At 41.4% G+C, this 9,411-nt stretch overlaps 1 protein-coding gene across 3 annotated transcripts; it reads left to right on the top strand.

Moving 5' to 3' along the window:
- The first annotated feature begins 4,208 nt into the window (after positions 1 to 4,208).
- rgs18 (regulator of G protein signaling 18) lies at positions 4,209 to 9,181 on the top strand. 3 transcript variants are annotated; one of them, XM_037788591.1, is made up of 5 exons: positions 4,209 to 4,550; positions 4,995 to 5,095; positions 5,303 to 5,364; positions 5,896 to 6,062; positions 7,765 to 9,181. In XM_037788591.1, the coding sequence occupies exons 1-5, from the start codon at positions 4,425 to 4,427 to the stop codon at positions 8,017 to 8,019; spliced, it is 711 nt and encodes a 236-aa protein (XP_037644519.1). In that variant the 5' UTR covers positions 4,209 to 4,424; the 3' UTR covers positions 8,020 to 9,181. The 3 variants fall into 3 exon arrangements, with proteins under 3 accessions (XP_037644519.1, XP_037644520.1, XP_037644518.1); XM_037788590.1 differs by having other exon boundaries at positions 4,219 to 4,546; positions 4,991 to 5,095; XM_037788592.1 differs by lacking the exon at positions 4,995 to 5,095 and having other exon boundaries at positions 4,210 to 4,546.
- Positions 9,182 to 9,411: the final 230 nt, after the last annotated feature.

Below are 9,411 nucleotides of genomic sequence, written 5' to 3'. Positions count from 1 at the left end.
AATGAATGAATGAATGAATGAGTGAGTGGATAACACCGTTTTGATATCAAAAATGGGATAGAAGCTTATAATAATTCAAAGCTGATGTCATTAAATAGAATGTCTAATGTGGCAAATGATGAACAGAAATAGAAGAAGTCCTTCAGTCGTCTAGTTCGTCCTAGTTTGACATGCTGTGCCCTCCTGGGAAAGATCAAGGCCTTATCGATGCCCAGCGTCTCCGCTCGCTACCCAAATGCTTTTTCTCTTCATCACACTAACGGCGTCTCATTTTTAGATGAAAGCAATCCCACTGAGGCATATTGTTCATTTGGCATTTGAATGCATGACCGCAAATCGAATATTGCAAAAAAAAAACGATGTACTTTGAAGAACCTTAACTTTGTGTCTATGTTTGCTTGTAAGTTTGTTTGTGGTTTTTCTGTGTGTATCTTCCTGGTTCAATTGAGTCTGTAATGTTTTCAATTGAACTTTTTTCTTGTCTGACCTTTCTGTGATGTCAATGTGCAGTCAGGCAGACTAGACCTACGTGAACAGATGTTTACAGACAGGAAGTAACAGCACCCCTCCTTCCCTCTTCACCCCGTGTCAGCAGTTTCAATTCCATCACTTCCCCTTTTCACCGAGCAACATCCAAAACACGCTCATAAAGATATATTTACATATGACTGCTACAGATGTACAATTGTGTTCAGTGATGTCATAATACAGGAACACAATGAGGACAGTCGTGCAATGCTGGTTGCACATTTGCAGATAACCAATGAGCATATACCATGTGATTTTCTATTAGTGTCTTACTGTTGTGTTCAGACAATATTTAATGCTTAGTTCAGTGACACTTCAGACAAACTGTTTATCCCTAAGCTAAATTGCTTTTAGACACACCTCTGCAATAAATTGAGAAGCACAGTCTCTGTTTTTGTTTCAGTCTTTGCTAACAATGTATAATCACATTGCATGGAGAAGCAAACACAAGACTTGCTGCTGGTAGTTACATAATTAAAACTGTAAATGGGAATATTATTTCAAAATGATCAAATAACACAATCCTAATCTTTTGTGCCCAGCTGGCAGTAGACCCTCCTTGGCTCTCTCTCTCTCTCTGTGTGTGTATTGATTTTGTTGGTTCTCTCATCTGGTATGTTGACAAGAGGCAAATACATACAGCGAAGCTAATGACTGCTGTTTAATTTGTTTTCAGTGATTCAGCAGTCCGCTGTTTACCTGAAGGGAAAAGGATACTGCCGCTGCAGTTTATCGGGCCACTGGGTTAGCCGCACACATGCCTTTGCAGTACAGAATTTGTCTCTTTTAATCAATGGGTTTTTTTAATGCGAGGATGAAAGGCATTGATTTAGCCTGCAGTTACAAGGGTGTATGACGAGTAAAGATCATTTTCACCTTGCTGTACTCTGACTTTGACTCCTGGACTGTTTGTGCAGTCTGTGCTGTCTAGGTACAGCTAGGCTGCTAGCTGTGAGTGCTGTGAGTAGTGTTGACCCGCAGGTTTGGGTGAGAAAATATCACAGGTTCGGGCAGCATACTTGCCAACCCTGCCGATTTTCCCGGGAGACTCCCGTTTTTCACTGCCCTCTCCCGGTTTCCTCCCGGAGTCACAATTCTCCCGTATTTCTCCCAATTTATGGCAAAATGTTCACACTTTTTTTCCCTTTTCGTTTTCTTAGCCTGTTTCTGGAACTGAACAGTGTGTATAATCCCTTCTGTTTCCACCCGGACGACAATAGAGCTACACCAACTGTCGTTTCCCGTCAGAAGAGAGTATATCACAGTGTGTTTTCAGTTATTGAAAGTTTTATTTTTGTTTTGTTCGCCTAAACCAAGCCGGTCGTCGATCCCTACTATTGTAGTCTAGATTTTTTTTTAGGTGAATCAACTTCCCAGGATGAACACTCTAATAGCCCTTATTTAGAAAAATTAAGTTTTAAAGTTGTAAAACGCACTAAAAGCCGAATTAAGAGTTATTTCCCTTCCTCCGTTCATGTGAGTGAGACCCAGTCCGAGGCTGGAACGCAAGCCGTGATGACGGCGTGACGTTAGGACCTCATGACCAAGTCATGTGACCGAGCGAACGCTACTCCGCCAAGATCCGGGTACTTTTTCAGATGGAAGTCGAGCCATTTAGGCTTCATGCGCAGATGAGCAACTCTCATAGGAATGAAAGGGGGCCCCGCCTCCAACGCTGTATCCAGTTCTTTTAATACATCCATGGCCTAAAAATGTCTTATTCTGTGTCTTTTTGTACTTAGCTCCACCCTCTCGTCTTACTTCTGGTTGCAAAAAAACAAGATGGCGACATCCAAAACGCAGAACTCAAGGCTTCAAAACGGCTGTCCACAATGGGTGACATCATGGTGACTATGTCCTCTTCTTATCTACAGTCTATGGTAACAATAAGCAAAACCAGATCTTTGAGTGGAGGGGGTCTTTAAGGAACAGGTGCTTGTTCATCATGGTACACCTGCTGTTTTTTTCCCCCATCACTTTACTCATTTGTTGTCAGAACTAAGCACTGTCAAAGCCCTCTACTGTTATCTTTAAAGACAGTTTCAGTCTCTCTCTCTAACAGAGACATCACATTCGTCTCCATCTGCCCCAGAACGCACCTATTCCCTTTTGCTTTCCACTGTGTCACAGTGAGTTTGTCTTTCTCCATTAAGGCTCTGATGTTCTGGAAAGAGCTGAGCCCAGACACATTTTATTATTCATTACATTTCATTCTCTCCATCTCTGCAGTGTCTGTCCTTGCTGGTGGTGCAAGTGGAATAAGAATAATAAACTCTTATAATGCCCGGGATCTCACGCTTAAAGAGGACATTTATCAACAGCAGCATTGAGAGTGCATAAACAGAATCGACTAAAAGTAGGTTGTACAAGTTGGTTTTAGCTACTTAGGTTATTAGGTCATAACTATGGCTGTCAAAGTTAATGCAATAACAACAGGTTAATGCAAATTCGTTTTAACACCACTAATTTCTTCAACGCATTAACGCAATTAAGGTTGTAGCTCAGTTTTAAAGCTAGAGTGAAGATACTGGCATCATATGAATCTAGAAAACCTAAAGAAATTTGTCGAGGAAAAACTGGCATGGCCATTTTCAAATGGGTCCCTTGACCTCTGACCTCAAGATATGTGAATGAAAATGGGTTCTATGGGTACCCACGAGTCTCCCCTTTACAGACATGCACACTTTATGATAATCACATGCAGTTTGGGGCAGGTCATAGTCAAGTCAGCACACTGACACACTGACAGCTGTTGTTGCCATGATACTAGTCTTAAGTAAGCTGAGTTTCACTTGTGCAAGCAATCAATATTGAAAAACATCTGGGTTAGGAGTTGGGGATTCAATTTGATTTACAATTTAGATTTCCACTCTAGCTGACTGTACGCAACTCATGTTCAGCCCACATGGTGACCAAGAGAAATCTCACTGATGGGCCGCTCATTAGTGACCGACATGGGCCGACATGATGACACAAAGACAATATATGGAGTCAATATACGGATTTTTAGTAGTATACCAGTATCGGAAATACAGTATGTCCGATACTGCCCAAAATTCGTTATCGGTCATTGGCGAGTACGCCAGTCTATGCACCGATCCGATACCATATTTTATTAACCCAGAAAAAAAATCAACTTGTTTAACCGTAAATCAACAGTAGCCTTCACAGTGCTGTTGCCCTGGAAACTACTGTTTTAGAGCAGCAAAGAAGAACTGATTGTAGGTAGTTTGTCACGTGACGCACACTGACAGCTGTTGTTGCCTGTTGGGCTTGAGTTTGCCATGTTATAATTTGAGCATATTTTAATGCTAAATGCAGTACCTGTGAGGGTTTCTGGACAATATTTTGTGTTAATTGATTTCCAATAATAAATATATACATACATTTGCATAAAGCAAGCATATTTACCTACTCCCATGTTGATAAGAGTGTTAAATACTTGATAAATCTCCTTTTAAGGTACATTATGAACAGATAAAAAAAATGTATGATTCATTTACGATTCGATATTTTAATTGAAAGACAGCCCTAAGCATAATTGCTTCAGTACAAGGTGTTATTGTAGGATTCTGAGATATCACCTCAAGCAAAAACAAAGAAACAAAAGCAAAACAAAAAACATGAATGAGCATAGCCAGCTGTCTTTTTCAAATTTCTAAGTAAACAGTTGACAGGATGTTGAACCCAGGGGGGGTTTCTGTATCACTGATGGAGCTGTTAGCAGTAAGTGGTTACACCATTACAGGAAGTAGAGCTAGAAGGTATGGTAAATTAAATGCGAGCAGGGTTTATAAGAGACGAGGTGGCTCACCGAGTGATGGGTTAAAAAAAAAAATTTCAGAGAGCTATTTGTGGCCTGCCGCTTCGCACACCAGCTACAGACAGAGAACAGCATGGAGACGCTTCTCTTTCTATTTCCTCAATTCAACTACATGGCCCCGAAGGAGGAAGCGTATTTCAAAATGTTTGGTCCAGAAGACTTGCAGGCACCAAAGATGAAGGACGATACTAGCAGGTTGGTGTGTGAAACTCAGTTGTTTTCAAATGTTTACTTGATTTGAGTCATTTAATATGTTTAGTAAATGTTAGAAATGAGTGAGTACAACTTTTATCATGAGATTAAGCAACAGTTTCTTTCTGTATCAAAGTGACTCAAAAGCAGCATAAAACTGTATAATAGCTATGTGATGTTTCTATATAATACTGTTGAAAGCGACTACAGCTGAGACAATGTAAGTCTGTCCTCCATGATGAGCTTTTCTTTTTGTTAAAAACACGTGTGCAAGCAAGACTTGTCTCGCAATTTGTATTGGGCCACAAAGATGTTGTGTAATTTATAGCACGTCTTGTAACCACTTTAGAAATGTGTCTGTGAGGAGTAATTCTCTGATAAGTTGCTGATTTGGTGAACTGTGTTACAGTTTGTAGAACCTGATGTATTTTCTCTTTTTGTTGGCAGACAGAAAGACAAGGAGAGGAAGAGCCGACTAAGCCTTTTTCTCACCAAGTCAGGCTCCCATGAAAACGTCAGTCCCCATAAAAAGACAAATACGACATCCAGCAAGTGAGGCAAAACCCATTAATTTCACACACACGAAAAGTTGTGTTTGACAAATATTATTCATTTTTAACCTCGCTTTCCAGCACCCTCCATGACTCAGTGCACGCATCATAGAAACTAGACGTGTCACGAGAATCCAGAACATTTCTCGCTGCATCGTTAGGGAAGAGTTGACCTTATCTCTTATATTTCTTTCTTTCTTTTTTGCAGCATCTCACCAGAGGCAGCTTTGCAATGGAGCGACTCCTTTGAAGAACTGCTGAAGCACTCAGGTCAGATTAATGCACGAAACTTCTCAAGAACGTCAAGTCGAGCCGCCGTCCGAAACTGTTTCTCTTGCTGTCAAACTATTTGCTCCATTTGAATCGTAAACTGTTGAGAAGTGCTAGAGGCGATACATAGTTAATGGAGAGAGCAGTGAGAGTTTCACTACATCTTTTAATGTTTGTTTGTACAGATAGTGGTGCAGAAACTTTGCAACTTCCTCATAAGCACAGAAGTTGCATTTTAGTGCAGCATTGAAACACTGTAAACCACACTATGTGCTCATTTGGGAATGGTTTGAATAATCAGGGCTACATTATGAAAACTTTCTAAATAATGTAAGCTATTAAAGGTTTCTACATAATGTAATTATTAGAGTCATTTTAGCAACTTTGGGAAGAGGAAGTTATGTAGAGTCTATGCCTCCAATCAGATGTGAGCTTTGTTTACTCAACAGGCTCAGGAAGTACAGATTCTGTTTCTGTCTTTGTATGTGTGTCACTCTAGTAACCAACAGTGTCTCTGTTTCTCTACATCAGATGGGGTGGAAAGCTTCTCTCAGTTCCTCAGGACAGAGTTCAGTGAGGAAAACATTGAGTTCTGGTTGGCCTGTGAAGAATACAAGACCATTGATTCAGAGACGAAGCTGCTGTCCAAAGCCAAATACATTTATACGATTTACATTGAATCGGAGGCCCCTAAAGAGGTACGGCGTGGCATGTTTATTCATCATATACCGCACAGATTAATGCTGCATAATAGGCTGTACAGTGGAGCTCAAACAACGGTTGGAGGTTTGAAATATTGATGTCATTGAATAAAAATAACAGTGGGCGAAATCTTAAGCATTGCATAGTGATGAGCCTGCAGCGTGTTGACCTTTGCGAACAATCCTTAGGAGCTGCAGCTCGCTGAGGTCACGCGTCTGATGAGTGCACCACTGCAAAGCAGGTCGCGGGGTTATTTCTGTGCAAAACCCTCGCAGATTCAAAGGTTTCCATTCCCCATCGCGGGGATGATGTGACCACCATCTGATATGCTTTCGTGGCCTGCAGCAGATCTGACCGTTAACAGTTTTTGGTGTCTGGTTTTGAGGTTTTGACATTCCTCTGCAGAGCTGGAGAGAGCATCAACCCACACACTTTCAGTCTAAGATGAATGCCTGTGTAAAAAATGGAGCATGCTGCACCAACATGAAAGCGCACACCAGCTCAAGTGATTCGCAGAGAGATCCAAATGTAAATGAATGTTCAATATTGATGGTGGGAGAGTTGCAGTTTGATACACATGAATATTTTGAGAGCTGTGTTAGCGGTGATTATTTCTATTGCTGTGTGAGACGCTAGTCAGCCAGGGCTGTAAGTTTTTTAAAGAAAAACTCCCAGTTTGAAGACGACTCACAGCCTATAACTCTCAGAACTACCATCGTCCTGATCAGCATTTTTTTAAACAAACAACTCATTCACAAAAGCAGCCACCAGATAATTAACATCCATATCTGTGATGATATCCAGGGAGCTCATGTGAGTCCCTGATTGCTTGTATGTGCTTTAAACTCAAATTAGCTTTAGGTCACTTGGTGCCAACAAAACAGAGAATCTCTCTTTATCAAGTCTCAGTCTTATCTATCACCAAAAAGAGCAGATTTTTAGATTCGGTTCACGTGATTCCACCTTTGGAAAAGAAAAAAACAATCAAATCCAAGAATGTCAAGTTGATGCACATGTCCTGGTGGAAATAGATCCTGGGGAGAACTTGTTTCTCAATAGAAAAAGCTTGAAAAGCATCTTGACAGTCTGAAATGAATGAAATATGAAACTTCATGTTTGATGTCAGGTGTGTAATCTTTCAAAGGAACGGTGTGTAATACTTCGGGGGAACGTGAGCCTCAGAGTGCAAAACCGTGGTACCGCCAGCCGCCGTCTGACTTCCTCCTTATTATAGTAAGGATGGCCTCTGAGTGATGCAAACATCGTCACCGCGGTTTCGCACTCGGCGGCTCACGTTACCGCAGTCTTGGAAAGGGAGGGTATGAGCAGAGGGGTACTCAGTTGGTTGCAGTTTGCAACCACACCGCTAGATGTCGCCCTTTAAAACATGCAGATGTTGATTTTCTCCACTGTTTCTCGTGGTTCTACTTTACACTGCCCTCAATGTGTACTTTGGGGTTTCCCCTTTCTATTTGTCACCATCGGATGTACTCTCAACACATCAACTAGGTCAACCCATGTTCTGTTACTGTGTTGCTCTAAACTTTATTCAAATCCTGACACAAAACCCCAAATAATGCAGATGTAGACAAAAGTGTGCATCATAACATATGGCATTCCTTTAGTATAGATGTCATGTATATATCATGTCATTATTCTGCAGGATTTTTCATCATGTTCTACTTTCCTTCCACTCAGGTCAACATTGACTACAACACCAAGACAGCCATTCAGAAGGTCATAGTGCAGCCCACAAAGAGCTGTTTTGAAGCAGCCCAGATGAAAGTCTACAGCCTGATGAAAAAGGACTCCTATCCCAGGTTCCTCCACTCTGACATTTATCTGCGTCTCACCAGGAGGAAAGGCCCGGGGTCCACCATGTTTCGCAGAAGGTCACGCTCCTGCGTGTTCAACGACCGGGGCGAGGCCACGTCCGAACCGTCGGCCTGGTAGTGGTGACACTGCAGTAGTCGCTCACTCTGTGAAGCGGATTATTATATAGGAGGTAATCCGTGATTAGCAGCACAATTGTTGAACCGTAATGTGCGGTGCGGAGGCTTATCATCCACAGGTTTTGCTTCTGCAGTGTTATTTTTTTCAGTGGATTATCTCACTTACGTAATACCATGGCAGCTTGCCAACGATTATTAATTTAAAGGAATAGTTCTACATTTTGGGAAATACGCTTATTTGCTTCCTTGCCGAGAGTTAGATGAGACGATTGACAGCCTTCTCCCGCCGTACAGACACATCAAACCTCTCATCTTCTTCTCATCTCAGCAAGAATGTGCGTATTTCCCAAAAAGGCCGAGCTATAAAGTACTATACTACACAGCTGGATACCAGCTGACACCATTAGCCTGTCGGCCACAAGAATAAGTTTAGAAATGTTATGAGGCCACAACGTCAGAGCCATGTGGTTATCTGAACATAATGGACACCCTCTGGCCAATCAGAACTGAGTATTCTCCGGGGCCACGCAGTATAAAACCAGAGTATTCACTCTGCACTTGCAGAACAATCTATTCATCCTCTTTCCCGGAGGCACTGCGCTGCTTGTGAATTGAACCTTTATTGATGATTTTTATTTCCTCAAATCTTGCAAAACTTGAATGACAGCGGGATGGTTTAGAGACAGAAGCTCAGCTGAAGTGCCTCCGTATGCTACTGACAGCATCCAGCCAGCCGTACACTTCAGACACATTACATTCCAACTGCTTTGTCTACTAATCCAGTAGTAGCACCTTATGCAACCTTAACGCAGTTGATAAAAGTTAATTTGACCGTAACTCATTAAAACGGGTTCATGATTTTATCCCTCGCGCTGTCCGACCCCCTTCGAGGCTAACTCGCAGTGAAAGCCTGCAGCCACGTTGGCTGCAACTCACTGTAACTTTTTAATGAGGGATGTATAGCTCTCATCTATGAATCCAAACATGTCCTGTTTTCACACACATGGAAGATGCATATATCTCATTTGAATACTAACATTATATTAATTATGATTGCTTTTTTTGCTACCATCTAATATAATTTATGCTCGTATGTGTTGCCTCGCTGTTGTAAAGTGTACATACTAAACTGAAATAAACACTTTGTTATAAAGCCGTTTTAATGAGGCCCTCTAAGTGTCGTTAATTAGTTTGAATGATAAATGTGACAAATGGAGACATAATGTGTGCATATTACACTAGCGGGAAAATTGTGATCGTGTGTAGCTCCTCATTCCAAATCACTGAAAAATTAATGGACTTTATCAACTCCCACCACTCCAGCACCGAATTATTCATGTTACTGTATATGTATGCACAAGCTATCCTTCTCACAAGACAAATACATACTAAT

Source organism: Sebastes umbrosus, chromosome 12, assembly GCF_015220745.1.
Source record: "Sebastes umbrosus isolate fSebUmb1 chromosome 12, fSebUmb1.pri, whole genome shotgun sequence".
Taxonomy (NCBI): Eukaryota; Metazoa; Chordata; class Actinopteri; order Perciformes; family Sebastidae; genus Sebastes; species Sebastes umbrosus.
This window is presented reverse-complemented; position numbering and strand designations above follow the sequence as displayed.

Bases quoted from the DNA above. Each gene is read 5' to 3' on its own strand.
- rgs18 (XM_037788591.1), top strand. From the start codon at position 4,425: ATGGAGACGCTTCTCTTTCTATTTCCTCAATTCAACTACATGGCCCCG. The intron at 5,365-5,895 runs GTCAGATTAATG...TCTCTACATCAG, and splicing joins AGAACTGCTGAAGCACTCAG to ATGGGGTGGAAAGCTTCTCT. The intron at 6,063-7,764 runs GTACGGCGTGGC...CCTTCCACTCAG, and splicing joins AATCGGAGGCCCCTAAAGAG to GTCAACATTGACTACAACAC.